This window comes from Microtus pennsylvanicus, chromosome 6 (assembly GCF_037038515.1).
Source record: "Microtus pennsylvanicus isolate mMicPen1 chromosome 6, mMicPen1.hap1, whole genome shotgun sequence".
NCBI classification, from domain to species: domain Eukaryota; kingdom Metazoa; phylum Chordata; class Mammalia; order Rodentia; family Cricetidae; genus Microtus; species Microtus pennsylvanicus.
In genome coordinates this window covers 116366210-116380203 of record NC_134584.1, presented here as the reverse complement: position 1 = coordinate 116380203, position 13994 = coordinate 116366210, and the positions used below count along the sequence as shown (strand labels likewise).

The 13994-nt window shown below is 46.2% G+C and overlaps 1 protein-coding gene across 1 annotated transcript; it reads left to right on the top strand.

Moving 5' to 3' along the window:
- The first annotated feature begins 2408 nt into the window (after window positions 1-2408).
- Window positions 2409-12591, top strand: Gcsh (glycine cleavage system protein H). Its single transcript, XM_075977417.1, has 5 exons — window positions 2409-2643; window positions 6865-6944; window positions 8465-8528; window positions 10854-10985; window positions 11800-12591. The coding sequence occupies exons 1-5, from the start codon at window positions 2505-2507 to the stop codon at window positions 11895-11897; spliced, it is 513 nt and encodes a 170-aa protein (XP_075833532.1). The 5' UTR covers window positions 2409-2504; the 3' UTR covers window positions 11898-12591.
- Window positions 12592-13994: the final 1403 nt, after the last annotated feature.

Sequence of the window (13994 nt, the reverse complement as noted above, 5' to 3'; positions counted from 1 at the left end):
GCAGGTAGCATCTGAGAAATCTTGAACACAGTAAACAGAGTAGACAGAAATCAGCAGTTGGAATTATTTTGTTCTGTTTTGTTTTATTATTGGGGAGCAGAGAACTCAGGCAAGTAGCTCTAACAGACCCTCTGTAAAGCACCTGGGCAGCCTAGAACTGCAGTCTTTTCTTGAGGGCTGTTTGTTGCTTTGTTTTTGTCTCAAAAGAGTCTTCACACTTGGGTTGGTCATTTGGGGAGGGGTACAGGGTAGGGGAAAAGTACAGGGTAGGGGAGGGGTACAGGATAGGGTAGAGTAGGGGTGGGGCATGCTAGCAGAAAAGAAAGCCCACAAGGCCTTTGTTTTAAGTTAGGAGGCTTTTGTCTCAGGTCAGGAGGGTGAAGAAAAAGCTGGCCATCATGGAAGCTAACCACCTTTGTTACCTAGTCATGGCTGGCCTCCATGTCTGCCGGTAGGGGGTTTGTCTAACTCCTACCTTCCTCCCCACCCCACCAGGAGCCCGCACTGAGCATCTATCTAGTCTATCTTCTAAGTACGCCTTGACCCTCCCTTTCCTGAATCCACTGTAGAGACCCTGTAGGTTCCCTGCCCCAAACTCATCCCGTGCTCCCCTCTTTGTTAAGGGAAAACTGACCCTTTCCCTCCCCCTTCTCTTGTAGGACTTCTGTAAATCCTCTTTCGTCTTGCTAATGACAACCCATTTCCCTTGAGAGTGAAGACTTTTAGAGAAACTAAGTTGTGGCCAATAAGGAATGGAGGTCTCTGACTTTATAATCATCCCTGAGGATGAACAACTTCTACTTTCTAGCTGGATATTAACAATCTTCTTATGGGGTTGAGAAATCAGTCAGTGGTTAGGAGTGCTTGCTGCTCTCACAGAGAACCCAGGTTCATTTCCAGCGCCCACACTAGGCCTCTATGGAACAATGGGCTAAGAACTTCTGTCTCCACCTCCAGGAATAGTACCTCAAAAATAGTACAAGGCCTGCATAAATCTCATTATTCTCGAGTGCTGGGATTAAAGGTGTGCGCCACCAGGCAGGCGGATGTCTGCAAGTTCGAGTTCAGCCTGGACTATGTTATGCTCAGATCCGCGAAGTCACCCAAAAACCAAAAAGGAGACCGAGAGTCCTGTATGTAAAAGCAAAGAGCCTTTATTTTACGCATATTTGCAAACTCAGTCTTTCCTCATGTCCAACGTACTGGAATAATGGGAGAGCCCCGAGCTCAGTTAGAGTTTCTCAGTTAGAGTTGGGTTTTTATAGTAGTAAAGGTGGGGGTGAGGGGTTTCTGAGGCTCAGGACCCCTGATTGGCTGCCTTTTGTCTATGGGTGTCCTAGTGAGAGCACTGGCAGGTGATCCTATCTACAAAGGTTGGAATGTTAGGCATTTTCTTTGGATGGTCGGTTCTTGGGTGGTGCTTGGATAACCTCAGTTTGTGGTTCTTCCTGCAACCTGGTATTGCTTCAGGGTAAACTACTGAAACTCAGGCCTCTACTAAACTTACCGATGGCTGAGTCCTACTCTGGCAGGGGATAATGGTTGGAAGCAAAGAACTTCCTTTGGGTGGTAGTTTCTATTTAGCTTATCATCGCTGGCTCCTACAGTCTACACGAGCTAGTTCCTGGACAGGCTCTAAAACTATAGAGAAACCCTGTCTTGGAAAACCAAAAAGAAAGAAAAGGAAAAAAAAGTGCATATTCACTCTTTCCCTTGGTTTTAAGAGTCTCTGACCCTCTTGGCATCTGCAAAGTAATAAAGGCTTCCTGGGTTGTTTCCAGCATTTAAAAACCCGCATACGATGCCTGCCGGTGATGGCGCACGGCTTTAATCCCAGCACTCAGAAGGCAGAGGCAGCCTGGATCTCTGTGAGTTCGAGGTCAGCCTGGTCTACAGCGCGAATTCCGGGACAGGCTTCAAAGCTCCAGAGAAACCCTGTCTCCAAAACCAAAAACAAACAAATAAAAAACCCGCAATATGATCTTCGTCATACGCCTAGCACTGGTCTTCAGATGAAATGAATCCCCTTGGGAATGACCTTGTGTAGACAGGCGTGACTGTGTGCTTTAAAGTGCTTGGCTTTCTCTGAACCTTTTGGCTTAATGGCATGATTCTGCGTTAGCCCAGTAAAGCCATTCTTGCTGGAGTCTTTTCTGGCCACTGAGGTGATGCAGTTTAGGGGAATGCACAGATCGCCGACCTAGCGCTTCCATTTGCAAGATCCCATTCTTGGAGCGAGGCTCCGCCCTTCGGCGAGGCCCAGCCTCCTCCCCGCCCAGCCGTTCCGGGCCCCTCACACAGCCCCATCCGGGCCTCTGCTCCTCTACGGGCACACACCCCTCGGGCGCGACGTCCTATCCGAAGTGGGACCTTCGAGCTGTCCAATCAGAGCGCGTCTTTCCCGAGTCCCGCCCTGCTCTCGGTGCTCGGCTTACTCCGGCCCACCCGGTGACCGCCCGCCCTGTGGCGGAGGCGCAGTGCGGTTACCCTAGGAACCCCCGATCATGTCGCTGCGAGTGGCTAGGAGCGCGCGGGCCGTGGCCTGCAGCCTGCGCAGCGCCCTGGCCTCCTGCCCGCCGCGGCCCTGGGTGCCGAGCGCCGCCGCCGTCCGCGCGCTGCGCACTGGATCCGCTGTGCAGTCGGGTAAGTGAGGGGCACGTGGTCACTGCTCCTGCCCGCGGCCGAGTGGCCAGGAGACGTCAGGCGACCCCAAAGCCAAGCCTCCCGGCTCGAGCGGACTACAGCTCTGTCCGCTCTTCTTCTCGCTCTTGGAATCCTGGTTCTGCGGCCCTTCTCCCTCCTAAAGTAGGCGCGAGAGGACTCGAGCAAACTTTGTACCCGCGGTTAAAAGGTGGCGCTGGGAGGCGAGGCCCGCTGGACCTGCAGGTAAGCCACACTGGTGCAGGAGTGGCTTAAATCTGGGTTCGCCGAGACCCCAAATGTGGAGTGCTTAGCTAAGTGAACCACAACGGGGAACTGCGAAGTGAAGCTAAGGAAAAACACCTACTAAAATATTTAGCACTGAGTGCACGCATAGATAAATGAAAGAAAAGTCAAAAAGTGCAGAAATGCATTTTACCACCCCCTGCAAAGCCAAGCATGGCGTTGAAGATTCAGCCTTGAACTATAGAAAGACAAGCGTTCTAGACTTCAGAGAAGTTCTGCAGACGCCTGTAATTGAGTCATTGATGTGTACTGGGACTGAAAAGAGGCTCATTTGACGGGCTGGAAATAACTGGGAGACCTGCCCATTAGACGCGTTCGCACAGTTAGCTGGGAAACAGTTTTTTTAATTCCTGTGCAAATAGCGGAGACCCTAACTGTCCTTTGTACCTATTCAGGCAGCACAAATCTGAACGGCTGCTCTCAGCGAGTCCCCTGGGTCAGAAATCTGGGCGAACTCAGAATGTTGATCACGTTATTCCTCAGTGTCGAGTGCAAAGTTTGCTCCTTTCTTGCTAAAATTTCTCTCCTGTTTGGGACACATCAGTGTGTTGCTGGCTGGAGTACAGGGGTAGCGCACTGGGCAAATGAGACCTCCATTTCAAGCCAGGCCTGGTGAGTGGCTCCCACCTGTAACAATGTCCTGAGGTAGAGGGAGGATCACTGTGAGTCCCAGGCCAGCTTGAGCGACACGAGGAGTTCCAGGTATTTAGTTAAAAATTGCCCAAAATATCAATTCCCATGGTCTGCTTAACTACTTGGGTTTTTATTTTTACCCCCTTTTAGCTGGCAGAATTGTGTACACTTATTTTTGCTGCTCTTGGGAAAGCACACAGACATTACTCAGTTCTGGTCCTTCCTCTTCCAGCTGTGTGGTCTTGGGCACAAGGCCCAGCGTTAGAACAGTGGAGGCAATAACAACCTCAGAGTTACCTGGAGGAAGAAGTGAATGAAGGCCACTTGACACGCATAAACACCAAGCGATGTTATTAAATATTAGTGTGTATCACGTGACTAATATGGACACATAACAAACTGTGAGCCGTATTAGATAAAATAGGTTGTGTATTTGAGAACTGAAAGGAGGGGAATGAAGGGCTGGCTTCAGTTACAGCTGTTTTTCTGAGGCCTTAAACCACGGTGGGTTTGTTTTTGCTCCCTGAGGCCTGATCTCACTTAGCAGAGGATGACCTTGAACTTCAGATTCTCCTGACCTTGGTGGCAAGCACTGTAACACCCAGTTACACAGCGCCAGGGACCTAACCTAGCGGTACCTCATTAATATAGGCAATAGTAAAATAGGCAAGCACCCGGCCAGCTAAGCCACATCCCCGGGCCTCAAACCCTGTTTCTCAAGATTTAGGAAGAAAGTAATCATTTACCTAATCTGCTTTTTTTTGACCCTTGGGTCAAGGGTTATTGGAGAATTGGAATCATCCTGTGGTTAGCCTAAGCAGCATGCCTGGTCGAAAAGGATGGGGTGGACTTTGAGCTCAAGTGGGCCTAGTTGTGCTGAGCTCAGAATGCTGCGGGCACCACCTACAGCTGCAAAGTTGAGGCCAGAGTAGCGACGCTCAGTGTTAGCAGGTGACACATGTGTGTGTAACTGTCGATCCTTGTAGTCAGACACTGTTGGTTTTGAGCCTCTCGTGATTGGTAATGTAATCAGCGAGCTGTAGACTATAGAGAGTGAAAGCTGAGCCACACATCATCTCTGACCAAATTCCCTTTCCTTCGCTTCTTAGGAGTGTTGGGAATTGAAGCCAAGGCTTGGACAAGCACTCTTCCACTGAGCTACAGGCCCCAGTTTTCTTCTTTAAACAACAATAATCATTTCTCTGGGACAGGCTTAAATAATTGAAGAATTTTAAGAACTTGGCCAAGTTACAATTGTTTCAGAAAGTCTGTTTCAGTCTTTGCAACTTTACAACTAAGGTGCAGTACCTTAGCCGACTCTTAAGAATCACATTGCCTTTTTTAGGTTAAATCTTGGTTTTTATATCTTTTTTTGTTTTTGGTTTGGTTTGGTTTTTGTTTTTTTGAGACAGGGTTTCTCTGAGCCTTGGAGACCAGGCTGGCCTCAAACTCACAGAGATTCCCCTGCCTCTGTCTCCCATGTGCTAGGATTAATGGCATGTGCCGCCACTGTCCGGCTGGTTTTTATATCTTAAAGGACTTATGTTATAGGTGTTTTACCTGCATGTACGCCTGTGCACCACCTGCATGCCTGGTGCCCGTGGAGGTCAGAAGAGAGCCATCAGATTTACTGAAACTAGTTAAATTACAGGCAGTTTTGAGCCACCACGTGAAAGCTGGAAACTGAACCCAGGTTCTCTGCAAAAACAACACATACAGGGCTGGAGAGATGGCCCAGCTGTTAAGAGCACTGGCTGCTCTTCCAGAGGACCTGGGTTCAATTCCCAGTACCCACATGGTAGCTTACAACTGTCTGTAGATCCAGTTCAAGGGATTCTGACATCCTAGACATACATGCAGGAAAACATCACATAAAATTAAATGAATTATTTTTTTAAAAAAGAAATACATGCTCTTAACTGCAGAGCCATTTCTTTAGCCTCAAATCTTTTTTTTTTTTTTTGAGACAGGGTCTTGTGTTGCCCAAGCTCTCTTAAACTCTCCGACTCAACAGATCTCCTGCCTTGGCATTCCCAGTGTTACAGTTACAAGTGTTTTACAGTTCTATGTGCCCTGTGTAAATCAATCCCCCTCCCCCATTGGTGGAATGAACCAGAGCCCTACCTGGTAGACAAGTGGTCTACTGAGCTACATTCTCAGTCCTTCAAAGATTGTTTCCTATTTTTTTTTTTATATCATCTTAATGTTATTTTATTATTTACTTTTCTATGTCTGGGTATTTTGCCTGCATTTATATCTGTGCACGACGTGCATGCAGTGCCTGTAGAGGCCACAAGAGGGAGTCAGATCCCCTGGGACTGGAGTTAAAGATGGTTATCCACCCTGTGGATGCTGGGAATTGAACCAGGTTCCTTGGGAAGTGTAGCCAGCACTCTTAAGTGCTGGGTTACAGGTGCATGCCACTGTGTCCAGCTAAACTTTGTAGATGGCCCTTGAATTTGTAATCTTTCTCCCTCAGCCCAGGTATTTCAGGTGAGTCAGCTGTATTCATCCCGGCATGCACAACTTTATGCTGTCTCCCCAGACCCCAAGCCTGTATCCAGAAGAATAGAGTTCTTTCTTCAAGACAGACCTATAGTCATAGAATGAACTCAGGAAGTACGCTCTGAAATCTTTTGAGTGATTTAGGCTGATGTTGAAACAGATAAGGCTGGGGATGTACAAGGTGTTCCATTTAAGATGTGCTCTCGGGGCTGGAGAGATGGTTCTGTGGTTAAGTGCACTAGCTGCTGTTCTAAGGTCCTGGGTTTGGGTCCCAGCACCACCATCTTTAACTCCAGTTTGGGGGGATCTGACATCCTCTTCTGGCCTCCGTGGACTCTGCACACATGTAGTGCACATGCATACATAAAAGCCAGTTTTTACGGGCTGGAGAGATGGCTCAGAGGTTAAGAGCGCTGACTGTTCTTCCAAAAGACCTGAGTTCAATTCCCAGTACCCCCATGGTGGTTCACAACCATCTATGAGATCTAGTGCCCTCTTCTGGCTTGCAGGCATACATGCAGCAAAACACTGTTTCCATAATAAATCTTTTTTAAAAAAGCCAGTTTTTACAACATTCATCTCAGTGCATCTGCGGCTACACAAAAATATGTTTCGAGAACGCCCTGTCTTGGCCCGTTGCTGTTCTTTACTGGGCATTAGACCACTGCAGAGTGATGTCAGAAAGTCGGTCCCTGTCCTGGGAGAGCCTTGCCTTGCGGCGGGAGTGGGTTTGAAGAAGCGATGCCGCTGCTTTTCTGAAATGCTGGTCTTCTGTTTTAGTGCGTAAATTCACAGAGAAACACGAATGGATAACCACAGAGAATGGTATTGGAACAGTGGGAATCAGCAATTTTGCACAGGTATTGGATTGTCTTGAAGTGTTCCTAACAGTCTGCTCTCAAGTCGTTTGGATTGTTTCTGCCTTACGAAATGGTACAGTGCTCTGGGGCTCTGCTAGAGACCCTTCAGGGGAAGTCAGGAGTAAAGTAGGTGTTAAAAGAGACCTGTTACCTCATCCTCAGGCCAAGGCAGGAGATTGTGAGTTTGAGACCAGCCTGGGCTAAGCAACAGTACTTGGTCAACACTTATAAGTAGGGAACATTATTTAAGAAATATTTCTTGTCTAACAGTTAAGAAGAGCAAGTTCAAGGGCTGGGGTGGGGAGTGCCCTTGTAGATAGGTGAGAACCCATATGACCAAAGACGGGGAACCCAGATAAACAGTGAGGACACAAAGAGAGTCCTTTTATTCAGCTGGCCTTTGCTACTAATAATCCTATGTCACTATCCTCATACTGAGATACTTTTCAAAGGAAAAGAAGCCAAGCAGTAGCATGGCCAGGGGTTTCAACCAGATGCACGTGTGCAGTGAGGTAGGCCATAACTGTTGGGAAGACCTCCGGGTTTCTGATACCTTCACTGGCGTCCCTGTGCATCTAAGGAGGGGGCCTATTACAGGTTGTTCATCTACGAGGGGAATCACCTATACGACAGCAACTGACAAAATGAGTATGATCCAGCCCATCCGGGTGGTGTGAGGAAAGTTGGGTCAGTCACCTGATGCAGATTGACAGGTTGATGACAGATTGGCAGGTCATGAGGACCACTGTTTTCACGCAGGGCCATTGGGTCACAGCCGAAAACTGCAGAGGTGGAAAGCACAAGGCGCTCAGAACTGGGAGTCTTGTTTGGAGCATGCGCTTTGTGCCTGGGGTTACTCCAGCCTAGAGGGCTTGTTGCTTGTAGTGCAGCTCCAGAGGTAAATTATTCTCAGGGCTGCTGAGGTGACTCAGCAAGTAAAGGCGCTTGCCACCAAGCCTGCCCGAGTTTGGTCCTGGGGACACACATGGTAGGGAAAGAGCCGACTCCTATTTATGCACTTCTGTGGGTTGAACCCTGGGTCACACGTGCTAGGTAGGTTCCCTGCTACTGAGCTACATCTCTGGCCTTTTCTTCCTTTGCAGTTTGAGATAGGTTCTGGCTAAGGCGTCTTAGCTGGCCTTGAGCCAATTCTAGAGCCAAGGTGGATCTTGAACTTGGGTTCTTCGTTCCTTAGACTCTGACAGGTGTTCTGACTCTCATCTGATTTTAGTCTTTTTGTGCAATGGAGTCTCATTATGTAAGTGAGGCTGGCTTTGAACTTACAGCCCTCCTACACTTGTCCCCCAGGGGCTGGATTTTAGGTATATGCCACCACGCCTGTCCATTTGACATGTAATAAAGAAATTACACCATTTCACAGTGTAATAAAGAAAAGCAAAGCATGTAGCCCTTCATGTGTGAAATATGTAGACAGAAATATAGGCACTTGGGTGTTTCTCTTTCCTGTTCTCTGGTGGGGTCAACTTCTTAGACACTTTTATGTTGCTTTTGTATTTTAGGAAGCTTTGGGAGATGTTGTTTACTGTAGTCTGCCTGAAGTTGGGACAAAATTGAAAAAACAAGGTGAGTATACTTTTCATTTCAGAATGTGACAAACCACACTGGCCTCAAACTCACAGAGATCTACCTGCCTGCCTCCTAAGCCACCATACCCAGCTCGGGCTTTTTTTTTTTTTTTTAAATAGGCAGGGTTTCACCATAATTCAGGCTGGCCTCAAACTCCCTGCGTGGTTAGATTATATGCATGTGCCACCATAGCTGGCTATGTTTAGGCCATTAAGTTTGCTTTGGAGACTTTATTTTCTTCTTTCGTGTGTTTTATTCATGTTTCACAGCATAATTTGCTTAAAGATGTATTTTGTTTGTTTATTTGAGATAAGGTCTTACTTGGAATTCACTGTGTAGATCAGGGGGCCTCAGGCTTGCTTTGAACCTCTGGTCAGGTGCCGATTACAGGTGTTGCCACTACACCTGACTCAGCCAATCTTTAGTCTTTATAGGTTTTCTTTTTCTTGCCTTATTGCACTGGCTGGTACAAATGTTATAATAGAAGAGGTGAGAATGGGTGTCACTGTCTTGTCCCTCATCTTAGGGGAAGCAGTTGCTGTTTCATCAGTAGATGTGATGCTGGCTGGGGGACAGAGTTCATGGGTGCTTACTATCAGCTGAGGTTCCTCTCTATTTGCAAAGTTTGATTGTTACTGAGTGTTTAATTTTGTCAAACTGATGTTCATTTATTGAAGTATTGTTTTATTTTGTTAGTACAAGACTCAGAAATTACATTTAGTGTCTGTGTGGTGTGTTCAAATGTACATGCCATGACATGTATGTGGAAGTGGGAGTTGGTTTTCTGCTTCTATTACATGGAACTTGAGGATCAAACTCAGGTTATCAGGTTGGCACCAAGCACCTCTACCCACTTGTCTTGCCAATGTCCTATTTTTGTTTGTTTGTCAGTGTTTATTTTAGTCTTTATGAGGGTAAAACAGTCCTGTGTAACCGTCTACCCCAGAGCTTCCATTTAAGCAGTAAGGTCCATGTTACTGCTGCCACAGGAGCCCTTGAACTTCATCCCAAAACACAGATTTATTCTTTATGTCTAGCTAGCCTTATTTCACTAGAATAAATTTCACCAAGCCATGATGAGAGATGGCTTAAAGGTTAAGAGAACTGACTGCTCTTCCGGAGGTCCTGAGTTTAATTCCCAGCAACCACATGGTGGCTCACAACCATCCGTAATGAGATATGGTGTCCTCGTCTGACCTGTAGGCATACATGAAGGCGGAACACTATACATAATAAATAAATAAAAATCTTAGAAAAGAAAAGAAACCTGGGTGTAGTAGCATATGACTTTAATCCCAGTACTTGTGGATCAGATGTGAGCTCTCAGTTACTGGTCCAGCACCATGCCAGCCTGCCTGCCACCACCCTCCCTGCCATGATTATAATGGACTAACCTTCTGCAAGCAAGCCCCCAGTTAAATGCTTCCTTTTGTAAGTTGCCTTGGCCATGGTGTCTCGCAGGAAGAAAATAGTAACTAAGACACTTGGCTTCCATTTGACAAGGTAATCTTTAAAACACAGTCTCCCTGGGGGTGGTCTATAGTTACAATCTGGGCACAGTTCTTTCAGCACTACCAAGTCCCTTGGGATGTCCTATGTACACAAGGTTTAAGGATCCTTCAGAGACCAGGCTAGGTGACACCATATCTGGCTGGTAAATTGAAAGAATTATGTTTACCGAACGTCAGCACACTGGTGTTCAGACACACTTTTGTCTGCTACTCACTGTGTGCAGAATGTGTCTGTTCGCTTTGCTGCGGCCATTTATGCCTTTCTCATACAAACCCAAGAGAACCTATGGTTTAAATAAAGAAATTCAGAACTGGATGGTGGTGCATGCCTTTCATCTGAGCACTCAGTGGGCAGAGGCAGACAGATTTGTGAGTTCTAGGACTGCCTGGTATACATAGAGAAACCTTGTTTCGAAAAACCAAAAGGAAAGAAATTCAGAATTTTTTTTTGTCATGGCTGTATGGGAGGTGTCTTTAAATTGTTTTATAACATTATTTATTTGGGGGGATGTCAGGGATTCTCTTCTTGTACCTTGGTACTGAGTATCGAACTCAGGTCTTCAGGCTTAGCAGCAAGCACTTTGACCCACTAAGCCATCTCAAGGGAACTCTTTTTAAAAGAGTTTTTTGGTTTGATAGGTTTATATTTTCGAGGCGGGATCTTCTGTAGCTCAGGCTAGCCTCTAGCGTCCTGTGTAGCTAAGGGTGATCTTGAACTCCTGATTCTCCTGCCTCTGTCCCCAGTACTGTGACTGCAAGCATCACCACCACACCCTGTGTTAACTGTTTTCCTTTCTCTGCTTCCCCTTAGATGAGTTCGGTGCTTTGGAGAGTGTGAAGGCCGCCAGTGAACTCTACTCCCCTCTCTCGGGAGAGGTGACCCAAGTCAACGAGGCTCTTGCAGAAAATCCGGGGCTCGTCAACAAATCCTGTTATGAAGATGGTACGTTGTTGCTTAGAGTTTCTGCCCTATGGTAACCCGGTGAAAGATGCCAGCTGCAGTTTTCTCCGCAGATAAACGGGGACCCCACAGTGTAACTGGAGGGTCCTGCAGCCAAAAGTGGCAACATTAGGATTTGGTCATGGTTCTCTCTGACCTGCTGCCTTGCCCCTCATACTTGAGGGTGGGGATTGGGTGGTTTGAAACAGGGTCTCTCTGTGTAGCCCTTGCTGGTGTCAAGGTCACAGAGATTCTCCTACTTCTACCTCCCAAGTGCTAGGATTAGAGATGTGTGCCACCATGCCTGGCTCTAGGTCTTTCTACAGCCCAATAGTTACAGTGTTTGGTATGCCTTTTTTAAAAATATAGATTTGTATATGTGTATGTGCAGGTGCTCATAATTGCTGAGCCATCATCTCCCCAGCCCCGAGGTTTTATTTTAAAGTATTTTAATTAAAGTGTGTGTGTGTGTGTATGCATGTATGTATCCTGTGTAGGGGTATTTACATTTGAGTGCAGGTGCCCTGAGGCCAGAGAAGGGCATTGACTCCCTGAGCTAGAGTTCTACATGGTTGTGAACCACCTGATGTGGGTCCTTTGCTACAGTAGTATGCTCTCTTAAAAACTGAGCCATCTCATCCCAGCCCACTAATTCCTTAGGGCTAAAATTTATTGAACAAACAATGGATATATATTAGAGTAACAGCATCAATTAAATGAGGGCACTGTTTATTTTGAGGGACTTGCAAATTTACGCTTTGAAGGAGTTTAACTTTCGAAAAAGGCAATTTGAAACGAGGTTCTGTTTTGGTTACAGGTTGGCTGATCAAGATGGCACTGAGTGACCCTTCAGAGCTGGATGATCTAATGAGTGAAGAAGCCTATGAAAAGTATGTGAAATCCATTGAGGAGTGAACACGGCACCCCACTCCCAACAGAACTGTGGGGTAACCTGCTCCAGGATGCTTGTCTTAAATTAGTGGAGGATAGTAGATTTGAAGTAACTTTTAGCAATACTGATGGAAGGAAACTATTCTCTACAGTGCTACTTAAAAAACCCAACTTCCTGATGGGTGCAGATAAACACATATGTTTATGTGTTTAAATGTACATATGTTTAATAATCCCCATGCTAGGTATTTAAACGAGGGGTTAAGCACTGGTGTTTAGAATTCTTGATCATCTATGGTAAAAAAAAATGGTTATGAAGCTGGGTTTGGTGATGAACCTATCCTTTAATCCCGGCACTCAGCAGGCAGATCTCTTGTTAGTTCAAGGTCAGCCTGGTCTACTAACAAGTTCTAGGCCAGCCAGAGTTACTTGGTGAGATCCTACTCAGTGATTATGAGAATTCCGTAATTCACAATAACAGTGTTATAAATCTCTCATAATATTGTAACTTGCCCACATCCACCACTGGATTTTGGCTAAAAGACTTCATGTGTCTTCTCATTGGCAATGCCTGGGAGCACAGGAAAGTATCGTACAGTGTCAGGTGCAGGACAGCACTGTCGTAATTTTACCACATGCTGCGTTGGCTGCCATGTTTTCCTCTATGAAGTACTGGCTTTGCAAAGCAGTGAAAAACAAATAAAACAGTCATCCTCTTTGTTCGTCTTGGTTTTTATTTGGATATTAATGTTTCATTTAGTGACTGCTAGTTTTAGAAGGGCTAATTTTAATTCATAGGAAGTTATTTTGTGTGTGTAGTGTCTTATAGTCAATAGCTGTACCCTGCCTAGTCATGGGAAATTATTTAAAAAAAATTAAGCCAGGTATGCTGATATTTTGTTTGTGCTCTAACAAGTAAAGTTTGTCTGGAGATCAGAGTGCACAGTTAGCCACTAGTTAACTTAACCATGGAGACCACACACCTTTATTCCCAGCACTTGGGTCTCACACCTTTAATCCCAGCACTATGGCGGTGGGGACAGGAGTGATGTGGCTGGGTAGAGGGAAGAATATAATGCGGGAGGAGACAGAAGCTCACAGCCCTTTTTGGTCTGTGAATTTTGTAGAAGTAAGAACTAGTGGCTGGTTGCTCTGCTTCTCTGATCTTTCAGCTTTCACATGCTAATATCTGACTCTGGGTTTTTTATTATTAAGACCAATTAGAATTCACACTACAGCCAGGGCCTGGATAGAGAGTTCACCGGTTAAGAGTAGTTGCTGTTCTTGGAGAGGATCTGGGTTCAGGTCCCAGCACCCACATGGTAACTCACAACTGTCCCTAACTCCAGTTCCAGGGGATCTGATGGCCTTCTGAGCAGGCACACATAAGGTGCGCATACATACATCCCGGCAGAGAGCACACATATCTAAAATGAAAAAGAAACGTACACCTTAACCATGAAAGGCATGAGGAGTGAATGGAGAGCTGTGCTGGCCACAATCTCTTAGCATTGGCAATCTGCTGTGATTGGAAAGAACTCGCTCATGCTTACCTGCCAGGGCAGACTGACCAGGAAGGGCGGGTTTTCCCAGGTCGAGGTTCACCCATTGTCCTAGTGTGCACTAACCCTTGTTTTCCCCAAGAGCAAATTAATTTATTTGCAGTAACAGGAGATGGCATTCACTCCCCTGTGATAATTAAAAAAGAATGACGTTGCCATCTTCATTTCTCATCACGCTAGCTCAGAGGAGGGAAGATGGTGACAGATTGTCAGCATTGTACATACTGTGACCAAATTTAAGTCATACCCAGGTTTACATCCAATAGGGATAAGCAGACACTGGAACTTTCTGATACGGCCTTAATAACTGTCCTTTACAGCCAAGTGTACTTACTGCCAAATGGTATTTCCAGCCGGCTAATACGGCATATTCTCTAACGTAGTCAATTATGAAAACACTCACTGGGGGTGGCTATATGCACACAAATGTGTGTAGCTAAACTTGGGGGCTCAAGCCTATAATCCCAGCATTTGGGAGGTGGAGGCAAGAGGATCAGGAGTTTAAGGTCATCTTTTGGCTACAGATCCCATGGTCAGCCTGGGCCCAGACAAGCTCACA